This window comes from Elephas maximus, chromosome 23 (genome assembly GCF_024166365.1).
Source record: "Elephas maximus indicus isolate mEleMax1 chromosome 23, mEleMax1 primary haplotype, whole genome shotgun sequence".
Lineage (NCBI taxonomy): Eukaryota > Metazoa > Chordata > Mammalia > Proboscidea > Elephantidae > Elephas > Elephas maximus.
This window is the reverse complement of record NC_064841.1, coordinates 77,238,357-77,264,830: the sequence shown is the minus strand read 5'-3', so window position 1 is coordinate 77,264,830 and position 26,474 is coordinate 77,238,357. Positions and strand designations below refer to the sequence as shown.

At 46.0% G+C, this 26,474-nt stretch overlaps 1 protein-coding gene across 2 annotated transcripts in view; it reads right to left on the bottom strand.

The window, feature by feature from the left end:
* Positions 1 to 15,785, bottom strand: part of TEX29 (testis expressed 29) — a 33,045-nt gene extending 17,260 nt beyond the window's left edge. Inside the window, exons 1-3 of one of the 2 annotated variants that reach the window (XM_049867520.1) lie at positions 15,762 to 15,785; positions 15,499 to 15,594; positions 2,026 to 2,136 (exon numbers count right to left, since the gene is read on the bottom strand). In XM_049867520.1, coding sequence (XP_049723477.1) covers positions 2,026 to 2,136; positions 15,499 to 15,556 — 169 coding nt within the window. In that variant the 5' untranslated portion in view covers positions 15,557 to 15,594; positions 15,762 to 15,785. Of the gene's footprint in view, positions 1 to 2,025; positions 2,137 to 15,498 lie in introns of both variants that reach the window. The other variant, XM_049867519.1, reaches the window with a different exon arrangement.
* Between the last annotated feature and the right edge of the window lie 10,689 nt (positions 15,786 to 26,474).

Here is a 26,474-nt window from a genome sequence, read left to right as displayed (position 1 = left end):
TCTACTCTGTCCTGTAGGGTCGCTATGGGTCGGAATCGACTGGACAGCCCTGGGTTTGGTTGTTTTGGTTTGGTTCTATCTGTAGGTACAGTGGAAGGTGTAGGATCCTAAGAACACTCCAGCTGCTAAGTCTCCTGGAGGCGGAGGGTGAGGAAGTTGAAAAGGCTTGGTCCCGAGTCTTCTAAACCAAGATCGGAAGGAAAAGTTTTTACCAGAAAACTCTCCCAGCAATTAGTAGTGTTAGTTGTGACCTCTTATTTGCCTCATTTGGAGATACCAAAGTGCCAAATCTTCTCCATAAAGCAAGACAGGCTCCCCAAAACCTTGAGCAAGTAAGAGTCACTCTAACTCATTTTCTTCTTGAATCACTTTCCCAGAATACAGCATCTTATTCTCAAAGCAGCTGGTTTTGAGTCTGTGGGGTCAGGCAGCCCCAGGGGGTCAATGTTTGGTAATATTCATCAGTCACTAATCTTTCTTAGACACACAGTGAGAAAGGGTTTGGAAGACATGGCATCTCGCTGTCCTTGAGGAACTCAGTCTAGCTGGGGGTACAGAAGGAAAAGAAACGATGAAGAAATCTTCCTATCTGTTACCCATCGCTATCAAGTCAGTTCCAGTGTATAGCGGCCCTACAGGTCAGAGCAGAACTGCCCCATAGGGCTTCCGAGGAGCAGCTGGTGGATTCGAACTGCTGACTTTTAGGTTAACAGCCAAGCTTTTAACCACTGCACCACCAGGGCTGTACATATCATTCCACACGGTTGTTTATCCCTGCCCGTTCCCTTCTAGGGTCTCATTTAGCCTCTTTTAACCTCATTTCTAAAAAGGCGATTAACAGGGCAAGAAAGAACACGAACATTCAAGTGGAATTTTGTGAGTGTTTGGAAATATTAATTTTTTTAATTTCAGAGGCACAGAAGGCCAAAGCCCTAACACATGAGAATGCATCCTGAAAGTATGATTAAAACATCCCTCGGCTACAACTGCATTGTTGTTCTATGTCTCCCTCCATGCCCACTCCCTCCCGCTTTGCTGTGAGCGCTGTTTGAAGTCAGAAATCCTTCTTTACGAAGCCTTCAAAGGCTGATAGGGAAGTGGTCCCTGCTTTTTGAGGGTGAATGACTCTTCCCAACTGCCCCCTGCGTCCCCCTGTCTGTGTCTACTTGTTCTCACCTTTCCCCCTGGAGCGACCCACACTCGAGTAACTGGTGTGCAGGAACTAGCATTGGGTCTGTGTTTTTAGTCTGGTGTTTGCATCTGTGTCTACCTGTTCTCACCTTTCCCCCTGGAGCCGTCCACACTCGAGTAACTGGTGTGCAGGAACTAGCATTGGGTCTGTGTTTTAAGTCTGGTGTTTATGTCTGTGTCTACCTGTTCTCACCTTTCCCCCTGGAGCCGTCCACACTGGAGTGAGTGGTGTGCAGATAGTAGCATTGGGTCTGTGTTTTTAGTCTGGTGTTTGCGTCTGTGTCTACCTGTTCTCACCTTTCCCCTGGAGTGTTCCATACTGGAGTGACTGGTGTGCAGGTACTAGCGCTGGGTCTGTGCCTTAAGTCTGGTGTTCTGAAGCCTGCAGTAGGGGCTGTCCTGGCATCCTTAGCTGGATAACTCTAACTCATCTATGCTTAGGTGCCTAAGTGCCAGCAGCTACTTAGCACTGTTTACTCAAACCCAGCTTTCTACAGCTACCCAGAATGGCCAAATTCTCCCAAGAAAGACGGGATGTTAATTAATCCTCGCCAATATCAAATTCATCCTATCTAAGAAGGAGAAGTTCTCTGCTGGTTCAAGCCACACCACAGCCCTCTAGGTCAACCCTCATCAAGGCCTCCAGCTCCCGTCAAGGGACGGAGCAGAATAATTTTACCAGACAACAATAAAAGAGGTGTTTCCAGCAAGCAGAGACGCTGAGGAGAGGAAGCAAGCAGAGGCCCCGGAAAACATGGGTCGTTAAGAACTACCGGTCGACCTGAGCTGCCCTGGGGGTCACCGGGTGGGGGTAGAGGTGACCACTGTACTTACTGGGAACCGCCTTTTCATAGCAGACACCTTTGTAAAAGCAGCACCCGAGTTCCTTGCACTGGTCTCTGGAGACGTTGTAGTCACATATGTCGTACAGGGGAATATCACATACTGCAAAAACACAGACACACGTGAGACCACCATTCCCCAAAAGAAAGCCACCCCACTTTCAATTCACCCCTAAGAAAGTGGCAATGGGGTGCGGGGGGGAGTTGTGGGTTTGAGTCGTGGTTTTTGTTATTTTCTAAATTATGCATCATACAGATCTCGGGGCGTTGAAGCTAAGATCTGGAACAAATTAAATTTCTGAACAAAATAACGTCAAGTTAATTACAGAGAATAATGCGTGGTCCTCTAGTGATTAAGAAGATAATACAGCTCAGTGGAGCAGTACGCCAGGCGGAGCGCTCTCCAAAGAAAACGAAAAACAAAGGTCTAATACAATGGCTATTTGGGAGTTCGGTTTGTAACATATAATTAATTCACATTTAAGCACACCGTAAGTTAAAATTATCAACACGGGCTGTGGATTATTTCAGAATTTAAAAGCTGAGTCAAAAGGACAGAAAGCTGAATGCCAGCTTTGACATACATACAAAAAAAAAAAAAGAGAGATAATGAATGTGCAATATACTGTGGGAGAAAATTAGAGGAGAAAAAGCAATCAGCAGAAAATTTCTAGCCAGTGAGTTTTCAACATAATTCCACAAACTAATACATTTTCAGCTAGGAAGATTTGTGATTCCCTTAATTGGCAAGAAGACAGCTGAGTGATTGGATTCGATTATAAAAGAAGACACGTGTAAAAGAAATTCTATATGAACTAAGGGTGAAAACCCATTGCCACTGAGTCTGAATCACGGTGACCCCATGGCCGTAATCTTTGCAGAAGCAGGTTGTCAGGCCTTTATTCCCCAGCACCACTGGGTGGGTTCCAGCTGCCAACCTTTAAGTTAGAAGTCTAGCGGAAACGGTTGGTGCCACACAGAGACCTGAGTTCAAGCTGAGGGCAAACAGTGAGTAAATAAACACTGAGAGGCAAGGAAGAGTGAGCAGAAACCTTCCCCAAAGGCAGCCGCCTTCTCAGAAAAATGAACTCAGCCATGCTGGTGTCTGAATGCCAGGTCTGTTCCCAAACTCTCCTGGTGGTCTTCACCTGTCCAGCCTGCAAACTGTCACAAGAGGGAAGGTGGGGGAGAGCACACCCACCTTCCTGAGCCTCTGACAAGTCTACCAGTTTTCCTTTGATTTGATTTAGTGTTTCAAACTAAGTCATTTCCAGTGAAACCCACTATTTCTCATTTCCTTTCCTCCCTTTCCCAAAACATCCCAAGCCTAAGTTTGTCAAATATTGTCGCCAGGACCTTCACCCTCCAGTCAGAAGTGTGGACAGAAATATGACAGCCCTCAGTTAACAAAATTCTATTTCAGCCACAGACACACAGTACCCAGAAACATGGAACAGGGCTGGACGCTAAAGGCTGGGGGCAGAGTCTGAGTATGACAGAAAAACAAACAAACAACAACAACTGTATATAGCCACTCCTCACCTACTGACACAGTTAGGTTGCAAAGACCAGGTCATTACGTGAAAATTGGCATTACGCAAAAATGAAGGATGATCATATCAAATCACAAAATGGAGCATGAGTACATCGTTACATAACTGCCAAATTACATCACTACATAACTGCCAAACCACTGAGAATCATGGCTCAGGCAGGTTGACATCACACCCAGCGTAACTCTCGCCTCACACCACAGCGCTCGTTACTGCCAGACAAATGTCGTCACGTGCAAAGTAGATAGATTTTTTACTATTGTTGTAATTCCAAAATGCTGGATAACAAAATAGTCGATAAGTAAGGAGTAGGTGTGTACATATTATCTCCATGTTTTTATGGTGAGAATTGTAATAACAAGAGCAACAGTAAACACTTGGCTTACTATATGGTTAGGCTCTGTTCTATTTCATCTGGAAACTAAAGCTCAGATTTGCTGAAATCTGCCCCAAAATCAGACACAAGCGAGCATCTGGCAGAGCTGGGATTTATATTTCCTTCTGTCTGACATCCAGATGCGATCCTGTGTTCCTTCCGTAGCGCCAAGCCACCCTCCCCAACCCCACCTGTGTGCAGTCAACAGGAGCCGCAGGGACTGCTCTGTAAGTGTCTCCATGCAAAGCTACGAGCAATAAGTGTCTCCAAACACTTGCTACTGGTGATGACAGATGTTGAATTTCAGCAGACAGCCTGGGCAGGAACGGGGCATGGTTTTGATTTGTAAGCTGACTCTTGTTCTCTTCAACATCGCTATGCAGGTGGAAAAGCTAGAGCACAAAGCTTTTCATCTCCACTGTTTTTATCTAAGGTTTTTAAATAGTGGCTGGGCCTCTGCCCCTGCCTCTGTAAACACTCAATCTCCCCTTCCCTCTGAGATTTCTCCTCACCCCTGGAACCCAGTAGGTTTGCATGTCTTTCCGTCTTCCTTCATCACCAATTTTCCATCTTGGGTGTTCCTGCACCTCCCATGGTGACCTGATGTGTTTCTTGAAATTGACTGGATGCTGAAGAGTTCCTCAAACATTGCCATTCCTGACACAGCCCCTTTACCTGCTCCACATCCCCCAAAAGCAGGTGTGAACCCCCTTGGGTAGGACAGGGGTAGAAGAAAACTGCAGTGATGAGGCCAGATGGTGCAATGAGGGAGGGAGGATCCAATCTGACATGAACCCCAGGGCCCCAAAAAACTCACTGCCATCGAGTCAATTCTGACTCATAGTGATCCTACAGGACAGAGTAGAACTGCCCCATAGGGTTCCCAAGGCTGTAATCTTTATGGAAGCTGACTGCCACATCTTTCTTCTACCCTAGGGCCAGCTGCACCAAATACATGGAGTAGCATCCTCTCTGCCACCGCACAGACTTTAAGGAGGTGTTGGACACAGCTCTCTGTCCCAAGACATTATTATGTCATCAACTGACATTTATTCCTCGGCACCAAAAGTGATCTTCACTTGCCCCTTCTTCAACGCACTGCCATTCCTGGGAACAGTAACTGTCTTAGTTATCCAGTGCTGCTGTAACAGAAATACCACAAGTGGATGGCTTTAACAAGCAAAGGTTTATTCTCTCACAGTCTAGTAGGCTAGAAGTCCAAATTCAGGGTGCCAGCTCCAAGGGAAGGCTTTCCCTCTCTGTTGACTCTGGGGAAATGTCCTTATCATCAATCTTCCCTTGGTCTAGAAGCTTCTCCGCAGCAGGAACCCCAGGTCCAAAGGGCATGCTCTGCTCCTGGCACTGCTTTCTTGGTGGTATGAGGTCCCCATATCTCTCTGCTCACTTCTCTCTTTTATATCTCAAAAGAGACTGACTGAAAACACAACCTAATCTTGTAGATTGAGTCCTGACTTATTAACATAACTGCCTCTAATCCTACCTTATTAACACCAGAGAGGTAGGATTTACAACACATAGGAAAATCACATCAGATGACAAAATGGTGGACAGTCACACAATACTGGGAATCACGGCCTAGCCAAGTTGACACAGATTTTTGGGGGACATAATTCAATCCATAACAGTAACCAACACATGAAGCCCAACAGCCTCTAAATTAATCTTGAATCTGTGCCACCGGAGAAATCGTGGCTAGCCAGCCAGGAGCAGACTGACCAGACCTGAGGGCAGAAGGGTGTGAGGTCCCTGGGGGGTGAGGCTCAGGTGTGGTGGGGAGAAGCTGCTGGGAGTGAGGAGGCCCTTCCTTGGACCAGGACCAGGACACTCAAGAGCAGGGCAGGGAGTCTGCAGGTCGGTCACTCTCTTGTTCCAGGCAGTGGCTGAATCCATCTGTCCTCATGGACCATCTACACACACCAAACTACAGCCCCAAGTTGGTGGAGACCCCACTGCCTGACTGCTCTAATTACCACTATTTCCACTCAGGGCTTCCAACCCCTGCTGAGAATTTGCATTTCCACCCCAGCTACAGAGCTCTGGTGGCACAGTGGTTAAGCATTCAGCTGCTAATCAAAAGGTCAGCAGTTTGAATCCACCAGCCACTCCTGGAAGACCCTATGGGGCGGTTCTACCCTGTCCTATAGGGTCACTGTGAGTCAGAATTGACTTGACAGCAGCAGCAACAACAACCCCAGCTATACTGACTCAGAATCTACAGTTTAACAACATCCCCAGGTGATTCTTATATATAATAAGTTTTGAGAACCTCTGGTCTACTAGTGGTTCTCAGACTTGGTCCCTAGCCGGAAGCATTAGCAACACCCCAGAATTTGTTAGAAATGCAAATTCTCAAACCCGAATGGACAGGTTTGAAGCCCTGGTTCTGTGACATCTGGGGAATAGCTTGGACTCATTTGAGACATGCAGCTACTCAGCTTCAGGCCAAGCTGTGGAAAAGAAGAATGGCCGTACCCCTAAACAGCCAGGCCAACTGCATTCCACTCACTGTAGAGAAACAGAGAAGTCAAAAAATAAAGGAAAATGCACACACAAACACACACACACAGAGACACACACCTCTACCATCAGAGTAGCCTGAATGGTCCCTGTGAGAAGTCACCTGTAGAATCCGGGGATCAGGGTTTGTGCCGCACGTGACGACCAGAGATGGGTGTCCAGTGGCGTGATATTTCAAAACTAGTCTTATGAGTATTTCCTTGTACCTGCCTGCCTCACTCTTTTTTCTGTCTGTCTTTCTGATCATTTCTCTCACTTATGCTCTCTTGCAGGTATGTATGTCCTTTGAACCTATTGCCGTTGAGTCAATTCTGATTTATAGTGACCTTAAAGGACAGAGTAGTACTGCCCCATAGAGTTTCCAAGAAGCATCCGTATTCAGACAAAAAGAAATTGGTGCCCTTTGGTGCCAAAGTAATAAAAAGGGATTTGGCATTCATTGTCCCCCTACGTGCAAGAGTAAGCAACTCCGAGCAGATTCGAACCATACGACTCCTGTCTTCCAAGTGCTTTATCCTCCAGCAGCAGATAATTCACATTGGAATTGTTTGGCTCCCATATCCAGGGCATTCTATTCTATTCACATCATTACTCATCTCGGGAAGGAACTAAATACAGCACCCCAGATGGCACCTAAACCAAAACCAAAGCCGCCACCACCACCGAGTCAGTTCCGGCTCACAGCACCTAGCCCTACGGATCTTCTGGTACAGACCTGCAACGACTCCCCTGGACGGCCGCCATTCCTGTCACGGTCTTAGGTTTATAAATGTGCTCATGCTAACATGATGATAATTTTTTTGTTGTTTTCCAACTCCATGGAACAGTTCATCACACCACATTTCACCTCCTCTGTGGCAAGGCGAAGAAAGGTCAGAGGTCACACAGTGGCTGGGGTAGAGTAGAATGGATGTGGTTGTGTCCTATCCCAGTTAGAGGCTCATCTCCAGTGTTTTAAATATGGCTGACAACTTGTAGTATTTCTGCTCACACTCCTTTCCTTCATCTCCCTTTTCTCTCTCTCTCTGTCAAAGTCACACTTCCAAGAATTCTTCATAGAGAACAAAGTCCCAGAAATTCTGAGTGACTCAGGGACCTTAAACATCACACAGCCAGATGGAGGGAGAGCAAAACCAGAACCCACTCATCTAAACACCTCTTTAGCTCTTTCTCCCATCTTACACTGCCCTCTCCCCTCGTGTCTTAAAAACAGCTTAACGAAACAATACTGAGAAGGGAGTACCAGATCTCCTTAAGTGGAAGGACCCAATAGACACGGGGCCACTGTCAACCACATGGAGGCCATTTGGAATTTTTGAGATTTAATTTCTCTATTTTGCTGATGTCAAACAGATCCTGGCTGAAAGGAGAGAATACCAGAAGGATGTTCACCTGTGTTTTATTGACTATGCAAAGGCATTCGACTGTGTGGATCATAACAAATTATGGATGACATTGCAAAGGATGGGAATTCCAGAATACTTAACTGTACTCATGAGGAAACTGTACTTAGACCAAGAGGCAGTTGTTCGGACAGAACAAGGGGATACTGATTGGTTTAAAGTCAGGAAAGGTGTGCGTCAGGGTTGTATCCTTTCACCATACCTATTCAATCTGTATGCTGAGCAAATAAATAATGCGAGAAGCTGGACTATATGGAGAAGAAAGGGGCATCAGGATTGGAGGAAGACTCATTAACAACCTGCGTTATGCAGATGACACAACCTTGCTTGCTGAAAGTGAAGAGGACTTGAAGCACTTACTAATGAAGATCAAAGACTACAGCCTTCAGTATGGATTACACGTCAACATAAAGAAAACAAAAGTCCTCACAACTGGACCAATAAGCAACATCATGATAAATGGAGAAAAGATTGAAGTTGTCAAGGATTTCATTTTACTTGGATCCACAATCAACAGCCATGGAAGCAGCAGTCAAGAAATCAAAAGACACATTGCATTGGGTAAATCTGCTGCAAAGGACCTCTTCAAAGTGTTGAAGAGCAAAGGTGTCACCTTGAAGACTAAGGTGTGCCTGACCCAAGCCATGGTATTTTCAATCACATCATATGTATATGAAAGCTGGACAACGAATAAGGAAGACCAAAGAAGAATTGATGCCTTTGAATTGTGGTGTTGGCGAAGAATATTGAATATACCATGGACTGCCAAAACAGCGAACGAATCTGTCTTAGAAGAAGTACAACCAGAAGCAAGGATGGCGAGACTGCGTCTTACATACTTTGGACATGTTGTCAGGAGGGATGAGTCCCTGGAGAAAAACATGCTTGGCAGAGTACAGGGTGAGCGTAAAAGAGGAAGACCCTCAACAAGGTGGATTGACACAGTGGCTACAACAATGAGCTCAAGCATAACAGTGATTGTAAGGATGGCGCAGGACCCGGCAGTGTTTTGTTCTGTTGTGCACAGGGTCACTATGAGTTGGAACCAACTTGACAGCACCTAACAACAACAACAACTTCTCTATTGGGGAGAAAAGGTCATTGGGTGGTACGAACAGTTAATGTACTTGGCTGCAAACCCAAAGATTGGTGATTCAAGTCCACCCACAGGCACTTCGGAAGAAAGGCTTAGTGATCTACTTCTGAAAAATCAGCCATTGATAACCCTATGGAGCACAGTTCTACTCTGACACACATCGGGTAGCCATGAGTCGGAGTCAACTCAGTGGCAAGTGCTGTTGGGGAGAATGCTCCACGAGAAAGAAAAGCACCAGGCTGGTCGCTGGAGGTGCCAGGAAACCAAACTGTCTCCTCGGCCCTGGTAGGATGTCCTAGTCCCAAGTTCCATGAAAGAGTTACTATGGATACCAAGACCAGGTCACAGAGAGGTTTCTGAAGTAAAGACTAAGCTGGAGAAGAAAACGTGTGATCCTGAGCACAGTCCCAATAGAAAGTGTGGTGAGGAAATTTCCCACAAAAATATAGCTCTCCTTCACCTCACAGCAGAAACACTTTTCAGCAAAGTTGACTATGAAGAGAAATCTCCAAAAAGTATCATTTCCCCATTACAATCCACCACAAATCCAGAGTTGTGTTCCAACAGAAAATTATTATAGGTCTAGTTGGGCAGGGGCTAATAAAAAGCTTGCTTTTCTGAGGGAATTCTCACATACTGGACACACCGCTGGGGGGCAGAAGGGTCTTCAGCCAGCACACTCTCTCCTATGACTTCCAAGCTCCACGCTCGGAGCACCCAGGTCTCTCTGCCCGTTTCTGTCTGGAGAGCAGTGATACAGTCATAGAACTGGGTCAAAACACCTCTCTTCACAACAGATATCATAAATAAACACACAGTGTAAAAATCTCTAAAAATTGGAGACCCTGATTTTTTGTTTGTTTGACACTATGAGTTTTAAACTCTGTGTATCAAGTTCTTAGAACAAAGGGTGCCAGTTCTCCTGGAACTTGACAAATCAAAACAAAGAAAAAGAAATAGGAGAACGTATGGAACCCGTTACCACCACCAAGTAAGTGGGTGGGGCTAAAGGTCCAAATGGCTTCAGGAAGAGTTTAAATAACGTGGGCAGAGGAGACCCACTCGTGGCTGTTCTCGTCATCTGGAGCTTGTTTTTAACCTTTTGAAGTTAGGGTCTGAAAGGCACAGTGACCATAAATTCACAGGATGTGGGAATACAATAGAATTCAAATGTTGGTCTAATGGTGATGGAATTTCATTCACAATCTCCCAAGATGCCGCGGTGAATTTTGAATCCCCACCTGTGCCTTACAGGCCACTCCGGGGAAACAGCACAAGTGGCGTTTGTAAAGTGCTATACAGGGTACAAAGCCCTGTCACAGGAACTACTTTATTCAGCTTCACAACTACTTTGTGAGAGAATCAACACCAATTTTAGACAAACTAACAGACATTAAAGAGATAGTAAATCACTGAAGGCTAAGAGTGAAGGCCACACAGCCAGACTGCCTGGGTTCACACCCTAGTTCCACCACTTCCCACCTGTGTGACCCTGGGCAACCTAAGTCTTCATCTCCTCAACTATAAAATGGGTATAATAACGGCACCTCTGGAGAGAGGCTGGATTACAAATTAATTAAAATAGATCTAAAAACACACTGTTTGGAACATAGAAATTTTCAATATTAGCTATTACTACTTTTATGATCATTCTTATTCCTGTCTTAGAGACGAAGAAACCCATGGCTGTGTCTTCATTCCTAGGGCAGGAAACATGTCAAATTGGCCTTTTTATTTTGAGAAACAGAAAAATAACCAGTACGTATATTTTTTTTAAAAGTTGGCATTGAGTCGGCTCTGACTCCTGGCGACCCCGTGTGTGTCAGAGCACAGCTGTGCCTCACAGGGTTTTCAGTGGATGATTTTTGGAAGAAGGTCACCAGGCCTTTTTTCCAGGCACCGGTGGGTGGACTAGAACTGCCTTAACCATTGGCACCACCTGGGGAGTCTACTCAATATATGAAACCAAAAACTCGTTGCCGTCTAGTCAATTCCAACTCACAGCAACCTGATATGTAGAATGCATTTTATAAAAGTGTAAAAAAAAACAAAACAAAACAGATGCTGAATTACTAAATTGATTTACACTGTGTGCGCAGTGCTTTTCACAGTCTGCCTAGTGAGCAGGGGCACCTGCCTCATCCCCAGTCACTGAACAGGATTCGGTCTGTGTCTCATACAACGGTGAGTCAACCTTCCACAGCATGCGACCTGGAATGTTGCAGTGGACCTTTTAAATCTATCCCAGAGCAGATGGTTATATCTCTGGTCATGTCTAGGTCAAACCTAGAGCTTGGTTGGCTGTCTGAGAGCCCTCCGTCAACAATGCCCATTTTATAAATACTTGTTAAGCACCTACTCAATGCCGGGCATGCGCCATGCACAGGGAGTGCAGAAGTAGATGAGACAAGAGCCCCTGACCTCCAGAGACGGTGCTGGGCACAACCAAGTCCTGTCATCCATGTTTCTTGTGTCCAGGTCCACAGCCCAGGCCAAACCCTGGGACAACCTGATGTGAAATGATCTGGTGCGGGGGGGGGGCATCCTTAGCACACTGCTCTTTTTCCGGGAAGCGTTTGGTCATTCATTGTTTTATGCATTCATTCACACATGACCTACTCTTCGTAGGGCTGTGCTAAACCCAACTCATCACCACAGAGTCAATTCAGACTCACAGCGACCCTACAGGACAGAGCAGAACTGCCCCATAGGGTTTCTAAGGAGTGGCTGGTGGATCCAACCTTTCAGTTAGCAAACAAGCGCTTAACTGTTGTGCCACCAAGGCTGTTTACCAGGGTTCAAAAAAACCAAACCCTGTGCTGTCGAGTTAGTTCTGACTCATAGCGGCCCTACAGGACAGAGTAGAACTGCCCCGTAGAGTTTCCAAGAAGCGACTGGTAGATTCAAACTGCCAGCCTTCTGATTAGCAGCCACGCTGTTAACCACTGTGCCACCAGGGCTGTGCTAGGCATTAACATTGCACCAGAGAGCGGGACACAGGCCCTGCTGCCAAGTAACTGCACAGCTTCTAGGGGAGAGATCAGTAAGTCCACAAAGTGTGATACCTGAACACAGAAGAAGGGAGGAGGGGCAGGGCCCGCAGCTGGAAGTAGCATCTGGGATGGCTCCAATCATGATTTCGCTGAATTTGGCAACATGGGTAGGAAGTGGGGTGTCAGGGGACTCCACACAGGCAAAGGCATAGGTTTGAGAAGCTGAGGGTCCCATATGGCTGGAAAAGGGCTGGGTGTCTGTGGGTAGAGGATGAGGCAGGTGCCAACTCATGGAGAGTCTTCTGTGCTGAGTTGGAGCCTTTTCCTGGAAGCTCTTCAGGATGCTTGAAGGTTTTAAAGACAGGGACCTCTCTGAGGCTGTTTTGTGGAGAAGAGAAGGGACAGGGGACAGACGGGCCCCCAGGATGCGTGTGGGGCTGGTAGGAGGGGGAGGTGAGCTCAGAGGATCTGAACTAACGCTGTGAAGGTGGGCATGGAAGGAACAGGTGGTGACACTGGCTAGCTGCAGTGCTGACCTGGAACTCTGCCGGGGGCTCCGGCAGATCGTCATCTGTGCCACCGCCTGGTGACCCCCCTGGCCCCCAGGCTAGGACAGGTGGGCCTGGGTCAGCCTCCTTCACCTGGTCTGTCCAGCTCCGACCCTGGGATAGCTGCAGCCAGTGTCCACCAGGGGGCTCCCGTCAACAACACAAAACCCTGAGCCGTCAAAGGCCAAAGTTTAAAATATGACAGGACCAAGAGGTGCTGACAAAACTAAGCTTTGTAAGTAACTGTTTATCGACAAGCCTTAAAAAAATATGAAAGTACAAAGTGAAACAGCCACTTCAAAGTCTACAGAGGAAAATAAAGACAGCATTATCATATTCCTACATTCACCATCCTCCAAACCAGAAAAAGGGTAAGAACAAGGGCAAAACCCAGGAGTGTGGTCTTTAAACACAAGGAAAGCTTGGCTCTGCTGCATATAAACTTCAAGAGTGAAAATGGCCTCCCCTCTGAGCCCCAGGAGAGCCTCTCAGGGCGTGCTCCTGGGCTTACCTTGAAGATACAGCCAAGGTCACACAGGCAGCAGCACCAGCTCCCACACACGGCTCCACACACCCTGGAGGAGAGGACCCGGGCTGGCCCTGAACGTTCCCACCAGGAGCCAGGTTCACCTACATGAGGACCTGCCGTCAGCAGCTCCCCTGGCTCACCTCACACAGAGGAAGGAGGCACTACCTCCCATTCCAACCTGCAGATGGGAGACTGGGTCCTCCTGCTGTATCAGGGCTTCCTGATGGTGCCCACAACAGCCCTTACTGCTCACTGCCCCGAAGCAAGGGGCCAAAAGAAGCCTGCCCACACAATGAGTAGAGCACTTTTCTCTGTCTGATGCACCGGTCGAACATGAGGAAAATGAAAGTCCTCACAAATGGACCAAAAAATATAATAAGCTGAGAAAAAACTGAAGTTGTCAAGGATCTCACTTTACTTGGATCAACAATCTACATCCATGGAAGCAGTAGCCAAGAAACCAAACAACGCACTGAACTGGGCAAATCTGCTGAAAAAGACCTCTCTGAAGTCTTAAAAAGCAAAGATGTCACTTTGAGGACTATGGTGCACCTGACCTAAGCCAGGGTCTTTTCAGTCTCTTCATATGCCCAAGAAAGCTGGACAATGAAAGACCGAAGAACTGGTGCGTTCAAATTGTGGTGTTGGCAAAGAACAGTGAATATCCTGTGGACTGCCCAAAGAACAAACCCATCCGTCTGAGAAGAGACACAACCAGAATGCTCCACAGAAGCAGGGATGACAAAGCTTTGGCTCCCTTACTTTGGATGTGTCGTCAGGCAAGACCGGTGTCTAGAAAAGGACATCACGGTTGGTAACATAGAGGATTTGCAAAAATGAAGGAAACCCTCCATGAGATGTGCTGACACGGTAGCCTCAACAATGAACTCAGAGTTGCCAACGATCATGAAGATGGCACGGGACCGGGCAACTTTTCATTCTGTTATGCACAAGGTCGCCATGAGTTGGAGCTGACTGGACAGCATATAACATCAACATCGACACCAGGGATCTTGCCAGAAGTGAGATAAGGCAGGTGTACCACACTTAGAATATTCATTCCATGGCCCTTTCCTGCTGCCCAGAGCTACCTCCCAAGTACGGACACCCACCACCCTAGCTCAGTATGTGTGCACTCTGGATCCGACTCTTTGGAGTCCATTGAAGGACCTGCTTTCAAGTTTAGGCTCTGCCACTCACCAGCTCAGGACCCTCAAGAGCGAGATACCCCCAGCTTGCCACTGCCTTCCTATCAAGTGGCAGGAAGACACCCTGCCTGCCCTCCACAGGGGTGTGGTGAAGACTCAATGAGATCACGCCTGGGGAAGGGCTTGGAGAACAAATGCGTGGCACGTGAGCTCCGCCTTCTTCCCAGGCTTCAGTTTCACCCAGCCACATACCAGGATTCCAGACCTATGACTCAAACCCTGCTGCATAAGAGGTTCCAAACCGCTTTTAGGAATTAAAATACCTCTTGTGGGATGCGGACCAGGCTGAGAAACACTTCCTGAGTCTAAGCTTCAAGCAAAACAGACAAATAGAAGAAGAAAATCAAATCACTTCTTCCTTCCATTTTCTTGTATTTTCTTAATAACTAAAGTGACGCATGAACGTGGGCTCAGCTGCAAAGAAACACACAGACACAGCCACACAGTCACACAGCTGAAGGTGGATTTCCCTCTTCTCACTCTGTCCGCTTTGTTCTCTCCTCCCCATGGAGCACGTATGCCTAGATTTTTTCCTAGCATGATTTTAAGTAAATACAATTATACTGCATATACATACTAACAATGTGCCTGGCAGAAAGTCATGTTTCAAAAATGAGTTTCCTTCAGTTCACAGGTAAACCAAACCCATTGCCATCAAGTCGATTCCGACTCATAGCAACCCTATAGCACAGAGAACTGCCCCATAGGGTTTCCAAGGAGTGGCTGGTGGATTCGAACTGCTGACTTTTTGGTTAGCAGCTGAGCTCTTAACCACTGTGCCACCAGGGCTCCCGATAACCAGGTACAGGTATCCAATTTCAAACCATGGTCACCTGGGGTGGGAAAGAAAATGGTGCATTTTATGGTTGAGAAATATTTCTTAATTAAAAAAAAAGTCATCCTTGCCATAAAAAGTATGAATTTAGTTAAAGTGTGTATTTGGCACTTCAGAGAGGAAAGTGCCTATGATCACTTAACCATCTAGGAAATACTTAAATATATTTCTTATGCTGAAAACCTGAGGTTCACGTGATTTTGGTAATGAAGCTTAAGAAAAGGAAGACTTGGTGGCATTTTCCTACGCCATTTTAAAAACACAAATGTCTTTGCCTTCCTTCCCAATCTAAGCCTGATGGTGTTGACTCACTGTCAGCACCTTGTGTGGAAAACAGGACCCTCCTTGCCCCTTTCCCTGTGAAGTGCTTTTCTTTTCTACTTTACCTGCAAATTTCTTCAGCAGATGTGATGGGGACTTTTTAAATTCTGGCTCATATTTCATTGCAGCCGTTTAAGGATGAAAAAAGGTGTCAAATGAACCTGGAAAACAGCACATCCAACACACTCAGGACCTCACAGCTGCCTAGAGGAGGTAAAATGTAGTCACTGGGGAATAAACACAGTCAGGTTGAGGGAGCAAACCCTTTACAAGGAGAGAGACAGCTGAGGTCCCCAACCACTGGCCCACCCAGCTTGGTAGGGCTTACTTGTTCAGCATGTTGCTGGCTGAGCCTCCTCAGCCTTGCTAATTGGCCTAGGTTGTAGTCCAAGTGGAGAACAGCTTTCTGATAAAACCAGAAATCAACCACCTTTCTCCCTGTGCCTCCCACAGCAAGTGAGAGTGGAACCAGGGGCAGGCTTGCCCCTTGCATTGTGACATCACACAGCCTCCCATGACATCATATAAGACAGGGGCTCTGCTGCCTGAGGACTTCTCCTCAGCAAGCAGGGCTCCAGTGCCCTAAAAAAAAGAAAAAACCTGTTGCCATCAAGTCGATTCCAACTCATAGCGACCCTATAGGACAGAGCAGAGCTGCCCCACAGTGTTTCCAAGGAGCAGCTGGTAGATTCAACCTGTTGACCTTTCGGTTAGCAGCTGAGCTTTTAACCACTGCGCTACCAGGGCTCCAGCTGTCCTTTACACTGGCTCTGTGGGAGAAAAGCCCACTCAAATTAACAAAAATATGTTGAGAGACTTCCGAGTGCAAGGTACCATAATATTTGTAAGCCCATTGGCAAGGTGTCTAGGTGGCACCAACGATTCGCGCTCAGCTGCTAACCTAGAGGTTGATGGTTCAAACCCACCCAGTGGTATCGTCGAAGATAGGCCTAGAGATCTGCTTTAAGATCACAGCCAAGAAGACCCTATGGAGCTGTCACACATGCAGGCGCCATGAGGCAGAATGCAGCCGCCACCTGCTACCACCACCACCACCAACGCTGGCCTGGTGTCCACTTTCTCTGCCTCACAGCATTTCCATTCTCTGGCTGAGCCCAGGCTTTGAAATCGACAGATGTTTGAATCTTACCATTTCATTCCTTCATTCAACAGGCTCCTTTTCTTTGAGCATCCATTATTGCCAGGTCACTGGGTAGTGCAAACGGTTAAGTGCTCACTTACTAGTTGAAAGGCTGGTGGTTCAAATTCACCCAGAGATGCCTCGGAAGACAGCCCTGGTAATCTGCTTCCAAAAGGTCACAGCCATGGATTAGAAAGAAAGCCTGGTGGCATAGTGGTTAACAGCTGTGGCTGCTAGCCAAAAGTCAGCAGTTAGAATCCACCGGGTGCTCAGTGGAAAATCTGTGCGGCAGTTCTACTCTGTCCTGTGGGGTTGCTATGAGTTGGAATCAACCAGACGACAATGGGCTTGGTTTTTTTGAGTCAGAAGTAACTCAGCTAACAACATAATACTGTTCTGGGCTTGACAAAGACAACAGTGAACAAAACAGATAAAAATCCCATTGCTCAGGGAACTTATATTCCACTGGAAGGGTACAGGAAGCAAACATGTGTCAGATACACCAGACAAGAGTTGTGGAGAAAAGTAAAGCAGTTGGTCAGGGAGTCTCGGGGGCAGGAGTAGACTGCTACTTTATACGGGGTGGGCAGGCGGCCACTGACAGGGTGGCGCTTGAGCAGATTTTGAACGAAGGGAGGGAGGGAGTTTTATGGGATCTGGGGAAAGAGCAGCAAAGGCTGAAAGAACGCAGGTGCAAAGGCCCTGGGGTGAGTCTGAGAACCGGAGGCCAGCGTGGCTTGAGTGAAGTAAGACAGAGGCAGAGAAGTCGCAGAAGCCTAGATCATGTAGAACTTTGTGGGTTACTGTGAAAACTTAAGCTTTTACTCCAGTAGGGAGCTATTCAAGGGTTTTGAGCTAAAAACTGAATTACATTTTAGCAGAATCATTCTGGCTGTGGAATAAGCAATGGAGAATAATGCAATAATCCAGGGGGAAGACAACCTACAGTGTGGGAGAAAATTGGGGGGAACCATATAGTCAATGAGGTTCTAATATACAAAATACTTCCACGACTTTACAACAAAAAGACAATCCAATCAAAAAATAGGTGTCTTAGTCATCTAGTGCTGCTATAACAGAATACCACAAGTGGATGGCTTTAACAAGAGAAATTTATTTTCTCACAGTCTAACAGGCTAGAAGTCCAAATTCAGGGCGTCAGCTCCAGGGGAAGGCTGTCTCCCTCTGTTGGCTCTGGAGTAAGGTCTTGTCAATCTTTCCCTGGACTAGGAGCTTCTCTGCGCAGGAGCCCCAGGGTCTAAAAGACATGCTGTGCTCCTGGTGCTGCTTTCTTGGTGGTATGAGGTCCCCAACTCTCTGCTTGCTTCCCTTTCATTTCTTGAGAAATAAAAGGTGGTGCAGGCTACACCCCAGGGAAACTCCCTTTACCTTGGATCAGGGAGGTGACCTGAGTAAGGGTGGTGTTACAATCCCACCCTAATCCTCTCAACATAAAATTACAATCACAAAAAGAAGGACAACCAAACACGGCCTGACCAAGTTGATACACAGATTTTTGGGGGGACATAATTCAATCCATGACAACGGGCAAAGGACTTGAACACATATTTCCCCAAAGAAGATATTCAAATGGCCAACAGGAACATAAAAAATGCTCAGCGTCATTAGCCGTTGTTGTTGTGTGCCATTGAGTTGATTATGACTCACAGCAACCCTATAGGACAGAGTCGAACTGCCCCATAGGGTTTCCAAGGCTGTGATTTTTATGGAAGTAGACTGCCACATCTTTCTCCCACAAAGCGACTGGTAGGTTCAAACTGCCAACCTTTGGTTACCAGCTGAACACTTACCCATTGTGCCACCAGGCCCCCTTCATTAGTCAGTAAAAAATTTGTTGCCTTCAAGTTGATTCCAACTATGCAAATCAGAACCACAATGAGATACCACGTTACCCCCATTAAAACAGCAATAATCAAAACTGGGAAACATTAGGTGTTGGTGAGGCTGTGAAAAACTGTAACCCTCACTCACTGCTGGTGGCGATCTACAATGGCGCAGCCATTGTGGAGAACACTGTGGTGGTTCCTTTAAACAATAAACGTAAAACTATAGTTGTCGTTGTTGCTAGGTGCCGTCGAGCCGGTTCCAACTCATGGCAACCCTATGCACAATAGAACAAAACACTGCCTGGTCCTGTGCCATCCTTACAATCGTTGTTATGCTTGAGCTCATTGTTGCAGCCACTGTGTCAGTTCACCTCGTTAAGGGTCTTCCTCTTTTCCTCTGACCCTGTACTCTGCCAAGCATGATGTCCTTCTCCAGGGACTCATCCCTCCTGACAACATGTCCGAAGTATGTAAGACGCAGTCTCGCCATCCTCACCTCTAAGGAGCATTCTGGTCACACTTTTTCCAAGACAGATTTGTTCATTCTTTTGGCAGTCCATGGTATATTCAATATTCTTCACCAACGCCACAATTCAAAGGCGCCAACTCTTCTTCAGTCTTCCTTATTCATTGTCCAGCTTTCACATGCATATGATGCAATTGAAAATACCATGGCTTGGGTCAGGCGCACCTTAGTCTCCAGGGTGACATCTTTGTTCTTCAACGCTTTAAAGAGGTCCTTTGCAGCAGGTTTGCCCAATGCAATGCGTCTTTTGATTTCTTGACTGCTGCTTCCATGGCTGTTATTGTGGATCCAAGTAAAATGAAATCCTTGACAATTTCAATCTTTTCTCCATTTATCATGATGTTGCTTATTGGTCCAGTTGTGAGGACTTTTGTTTTCTTTATGTTGACGTGTAATCCATACTGAAGGCTGTGGTCTTTGATCTTCATTAGTAAGTGCTTCAAGTCCTCTTCACTTTCAGTAAGCAAGGTTGTGTCATCTCCATAACGCAGGTTGTGAACGAGTCTTCCTCCAATCCTGATGCCCCGTTCTTATAGTCCAGCTTCTCGGATTATTTGCTCAGCATACAGATTAAATAGGTATGGTGGAAGAATACAACCCTGACGCACACCCTTCCTGACTTTAAACCAATCAGTATCCCCTTGTTCTGTCCGAACAACTGCCTCTTGATTTATGTAAAGGTTCCTCATGAGCACAATTAAGTGTTCTGAAATTCCCATTCTTCACAGTGTTATCCATAGTTTATTATGATCCACACAGTCCAATGCCTTTGCATAGTCAATAAAACACAGGCAAACATCCTTCTGGTATTCTCTGCTTTCAGCCAGGATCCATCTGACATCAGCAATGATATCCCTGGTTCCAAGTCCTCTTCTGAAACCGGCCTGAATTTCTGGCAGTTCCCTGTTGATATACTGCTGCAGCGGTTTTTGAGTGATCTTGAGCAAAATTTTGCTTGCGTGTGATATTAATGATATTGTTCTATAATTTCCACATTCGGTTGGATCACCTTTCTTGGGAACAGGCATAAATATGGATCTCTTCAATCAGCTGGCCAGGAAGCTGTCTTCCATATTTCTTGGCATAGACGAGTGAGCACCTCCAGCGCTGCATCTGTTTGTTGAAACATCTCAATTAATATTCCATCAATTCCTGGAGCCTTGTTTTTTGCCAATGCCTTCAGAACAGCTTGGACTTCTTCCTTCAGTACCATCGGTTCCTGATCATAAGCTACCTTTTTTGAAATGGTTGAATATCGACTAATTCTTTTTGGTATAATGACTCTGTGTGTTTCTTCCATCTCCTTTTGATGCTTCCTGCATCCTTTAATATTTTCCCCATGGAATCCTTCACTATTGCAACTTGAGGCTTGAGTTTTTTCTTCAGTTCTTTCAGCTTGAGAAACACCGAGCGTGTTCTTCCCTTTTGGTTTTCCATCTCCAGCTCTTTGCACATCATTATAATACTTTACTTTGTCTTCTCGAGAGGCCCTTTGAAATCTTCCATTCAGTTCTTTTACTTCATCAATTCTTCCTTTTGCTTTAGCTGCTCGACGCGCAAGAGCAAGTTTGAGAGTCTCCTCTGACATCCACCTTGGTCTTTTCTTTCTTTCCTGTCTTTTCAGTGACCTCTTGCTTTCTTCATGGATGATGTCCTTGATGTCATTCCACAACTCGTCTGGTCTGCAGTTGCTAGCGTTCGATGCGTCAAATCTATTCTTGAGATGGTCTCTAAATTCAGGTGGGATATATTCAAGGTCATATTTTGGCTCTCGTGGACTTGCTCTGATTTTCTTCTGTTTCAGCTTGAACTTGCATATGACCAATTGATGGTCTGTTCCACAGCCGGCCCCTGGCCTCGTTCTGATTGATGATATTGAGCTTTTCCATTGTCTCTTTCCACAGATGTAGTCAATTTGATTTCTGTGTGTTCCATCTGGTGAGGTCCATGTGTATAGTCGCCGTTTACGTTGGTGAAAGAAGGTATTTGCAATGAAGAAGTCGTTGGTCTTGCAAAATTCTATCATTTGATCTCTGGCATTGTTTCTACCACCAAGGCCATATTTTCCAACTACTGATCCTTCTCCTTTGTTTCCAACTTTTGCATTCCAATCACGAGTTATTAGCAATGCATCTTGATTGCATGTTCAATCAATTTCAGACTGTAGCAGCTGATAAAAATCTTCTATTTCTTCATCTTTGGCCCTAGTGGTTGGTACATAAATTTGAATAATAGTCATATTAACTGGTCTTCCTTGTAGGCATATGGATATTATGGTGTCACTGACAGCATTGTACTTCAGGATAGATCTTGAAATGTTCTTTTTGACGATGAATGCAACACCATTCCTCTCCAAGTTGTCATTGCCAGCATAGTAGGCTATATGATTGTCTGATTCAAAATGGCCAATACCAGTCCATGTCAGCTCACTAATGCCTAGGATACCCATGTTTATGCGTTCCATTTCGTTTTTGAAAATTTTCAATTTTCCTAGATTCATATTTCGTACATTCCAGATTCCAATTATTAATGGATGTTTGCAGCTGTTTCTTCTCATTTTGAGTCATGTCACATCAGCAGATGAAGGTCCCGGAAGCTTTACTCCATCCACGTCATTAAGGTCAACTCTACTTTGAGGAGGCAGCTCTTCCCTAGTCATCTTTTGAGTGCCTTCCAACCTGGGGGGCTCATCTTCCAGCACTATATCAGACAATGTTCCACTGCTATTCATAAGGCTTTCACTGGCTAATGCTTTTCAGAAGTAGACTACCGGGTCCTTCTTCCTAGTCTGTCTTAGTCTGGCAGCTCAGCTGAAATATGACCGCCATGTGTCTGTCAGTTTGTCATACTGTGGGGGCTTGTGTGTTGCTGTGGTGCTGGGAGCTATGCCACTGGTACTCAGATACCAGCAGGGTCAGAACTGTCACATGACCCAGCAATCCTAATCCTGGCTATATACCCAGAAGAAATGAAAACAGGAACGCAAACAGAAACGGTACACCAATGGTCACTGAAGTACTTTACACAGTAGCCAAACGGTGGAGACAATGGAAATGTTCATTAACAGATGAGCGGATAAACAAAATGTGGTGTATACACTCGGTGGACTACCACTGATGCATGCCACCACATGGCTGAACCTTGAAAACCTCATGCTTAGTGAAATAAGCCAGTCACAAAAGGACAAATGTTGTATGATCTCACTTATACGAAATAAGCAAATACACAGAAACCAAAGATTATTAGTGGTTAGAAGGGGTTGGGGAGTCCACGGGTAGCTCAAACAGCTAAGCCCTTGACTACTAGCCAAAAGGTTGGTAGTTCAAACCTACCCAGAGATTCTTACAATAGTAAAAATTCTACTACTGGACTATTCTGTGCATTAACGACATACGTCTGGCAGTGAGGAAAGCCAAGGTGCAAGGCTAGAGTGACACTGGCTATGATGGTTAAGGTTATGTGTCAGCTTGGCTGTGCCATGAGTCTCAGTGGTTTGGCAGTTATGTGATGATGTATGTAATTTGGCAGTTATGTAATGATGCAATTTGGTGGTTATGTGATGATGTAATTTGACAGTTATGTAATGATGTAATTTGGCAATTATGAAGTGATGTAGTCATCTTCCATTTTGTGCCCTGATATGATCATCTTCCATTTTTGCACAACAGAAATACCACAAGTGGATTGTTTTAACAAAGAAGTTTATTCTCCCACAGTGCAGTTCGTTCGAAGTCCAAATTCAGGGTGCCAAATCCAGGGGTAGGCTTTCTTTCTCTGTAGTCTCTGGAGGAAGGTCCTCATGATGCATCAGACTTCCCTTCGACTGGGAGCATCTCAGCGCAGGAACCTCAGGTTCAAAGGACGCGCTCTGCTCCCAAAACTGCTTTCTTGGTGGTATGAGGTCCCTATATCTCTCTACTTGCTTCTCTATCTCAAAAGAGGTTGGCTTAGGACACTATCTAATCTTGTCGATCTCATCAATATAACTGCCACTAATCCATCTCTTCACATCATAGTGATAGGATTTACAACACATAGGAAAATCATATCAGAAGATGAAATGGTATGCAATCATATAAGGGAATCATGACCCAGTAAAGGTGACAGACATTTTGGGGGGACACAATTCAATCAATGACAGAGCCTAACCATGTAATGATGCAATATGGCAGTTACATAATGATGTAACTTGGCAGTTGTGTAATGATGTAGTCATCATCCATTTTGTGACCTGATGTTGTCATCCTCCATATTTGCGTAACGCCAATTTCTGCATAACAACTTGGTCTTTGGAGCCTAACCATGTTGATAAGTGAGGAGTGGGTGTACATGTTGTTAGAGTCAACAGGATTTAATGAAAGACTGGATGTGAAGTGTGTGAGAAAGGAACATATAATAATGAATCCAAGGATTTTGCAGGAGAGACTGGAAGGATGGAGTTGCTACATCCTGAGATGCGAGGGCTGGTAGGGGAAGCAGGAGTTTCATCTTGGACTGTAAGTTTAAGATGGACATTGGACATGCAAGTGGACCCAGCGCACAGGAAGTTGAATACATGTGTCTGATTGAGGGCTGTATTCTAGACGAGGGCATAAACACCAGATACATGGTGCAGGAAGCCATCAGATTGCAGGAGATCACTGAGGGGACAGCGTGTAGTTAGAGAAGGAGCCCTAGGCTGGCAAGGAAAGGCCAGCGAAAGGACTGAGAAGGGGCAGCCAGGAGGTGGGGGACACAGGCATGGTATGGTGTTGGAAGCCAAGTGGAGAAAGAGAACTGACTGTAGGAAGAAGAAGCAAGAAAGAGTGTGGGTACAGACCAAATGACAGTGAAAAAGCAGAAGAGCTGGAGGAGATTTAAGGAGAGAGGAGAAGGTGTAATACGGCCACCAAGGAAAGTGGGCATGCAAAGTAGGATCACCTGGCAAGGCCAACCAGCTTATTTGCTTCAGCAGGACAACTGAGTGAAGGAGAGAGAACGCTGGATTCAAACAGCGTTGAGGTGTTTGCAGGTGAAGCGCGCTTACGCCGATAGAATCGAAACTAGGAAGGAGGACGTTGTTGTTGTTGGGTGCCGCTGTGTCAATTCCAGCTCGTAGTGACCCCACGTGACAGCGTAGAACTACCCCACAGAGTTTCCTAAGCTGTAATCTTTATGGGAGATCACCAGGTCTTTCTCCCACAGTGCCGCTGAGTGGGTTCGAACCACCAACCTTTCAGATAGCAGCTAAGTGCTTAACTGTTGGGCCATCAGAGCTCCTTGGTGAGAAGGTAGTGAAAACTTAATGGAGAGAAAGACAACGAAAAGAGGGGAGGGGTTTGAAGAGATAGGAAAACATGGTTCTTTACGTAATGCATAAGAATCACTTGCAACTTTTATTCAAATGTAGATTCTGATTCAGTATATCTGGGGTGGAAATGAAAATTCTCATCAGGGGGTTGAACTGGAACAAACCTGTTGGAAACCCTGCGTATGAGATATTCAATCCCACTGGGACTGAAAGACTAGAGTTTTCCTGCTAGAGGGAATGAGCTAAAATGATACAAAGTTGTGGTCAAAGTAGGAGGTTTAGAGTTAAAATTACAGAGGGAGTTTTGGGTAACGACAAAGTCTAGGCTATGGTGGTTGAAGAGGTGGTTCAGGTGGGGTAGAAATCAAGGTAAGATGAAGGGAGGGGGCCAAGAAGCTGAGCCCTGGTGGAAGATTGGAGAAAAGAGAGTAACAGTGGGCTGACCAGGTCACATTCACAGGTACAGGGGTTAAGGCTTCAATCTATCTTTTTGGAAAACAAAACTCAATCCTAACAAGATGATGACAGCTGTTGCTGGGCTGGGGGACCTCTCCTGCTGTTCCCCAGGAACTCCACGGAAGGGGCTGTTTACTTCATTACCAGGTAGCTCAGGCCTGTGGAGGAGGGAGCCCACTAGGCGTGGGACACGGACCCTGGATGGTCTCTACCTTTATCAAGTCCTAAGTCCTTTTTCTGTGTGGTAACCAGAGTTCCCATGACACTTACTGGTATCATTTTAGCAAAAAGCCAGAAGACACTTGATGTCATCGACTCTGCACTCTTCCCATGGGAAAACGTAAGAGCTGTAATGGGTTTTTTTTAATAGGAAAGTAGCGTTGGGACCCATCGTAACCTCTGAGGATCCCTCCAGCTCTCTAAACCTTATAAATTAACACAGTAATGGGATTTAGCTAACAACTGTAGCCTAAGCTTCTAAAAGGACATGCACACCAGGTAGAAGACAGGGGATCTGGGCTGCTTCCTAGATAAGGGTCTGACTCCAGTTTCCTCCTGTTGACAGCTTTGCTGAGGCCATAAATGGAGAACAAATATCCTCCAAAATATTAAGTGTACTAACATTCCTGTTTTAAATAAAACGTATACAAAGGTTTGAGGTGAAATCAGGCCAGGCGCATTGTAGATTAAAGACAGACCTACTACCAGACCCTAGAGTCCCTGGGTGGCGTGAACGGTGAACGCACTCAGCTGCTAACTGAAGGCTGGAGGTTCGAGTCCACCCACAGGTGCCCTGGAAGAAAGGTCTGGCGATCTCCTTCTGGGAAATCAGCCATTGGAAACCCTTCCGAGCACAGATCTACCCTGACGCACGGGGCTGCCGTCGTAAGTGGGACTCTGCTTTGATAGATCCAGTGTCTGTGACTCACCAGCCGTCCACCTTGGGTACTGCTGAGGCTCCATAGCAAAGACCCAACACACCCACTGTGACTCACCAGCCGTCCACCTTGGGTACTACTGAGGCTCCATGGCAAAGACCCAACACACCCACTGTGACTCGCCAGCCGTCCACCTTGGGTGCTACTGAGGCTCCATGGCAAAGACCCAACACACCCACTGTGACTCGCCAGCCGTCCACCTTGGGTGCTACTGAGGCTCCATAGCAAAGACCCAACACACCCACTGGATGGTTCGTCTTCGGCCTGATTTTCCCGCCGTCCTCACCATATGCCTGCTGCTAACCAGCACAGCTTGACAGCCAATTAAATTCGCACCTGAATTCATTAGCCGTAAAATCAAGTGACAGCTGATGGCAGATCACAAGGACAGGTCCTCACAGACCCTTGTAACGGAGCAGGAACTTCCCTGAATAACTAATTTCCATCACATTGTGCGGCCGCCAGCTTTCAATTTCGCAGGGTTTCCATACTCACAAGAGTTCCTTTCAGTTATCAGATGCCAACCACTTCTATTTCCAAATAAAATCAAGTTAATTAAACACTGTGTCCAAGTTAGTAAGAAATTCAAATTGCACCAAGTCCAGCAAGGCAAAGTCTAGACGATTAGCATAAAGCACCACAGAATGGAAAAGGCATCCTTGCAGAATTTTGTAAATAAGGCAACTTTTTAAAAAGGGCACCGTTTTCTTTATTTCTTTAAAACTCCATCGGGTTTTCTAGCCCATAATATTTATGGGAGCAGATCGCCAGGTCTTCCTCCCGCAGAGCTGCCGATGGGGTGTGGCGGGGGTTCCAGCTGCCAACCTTTCCTTTCAGTTAGCA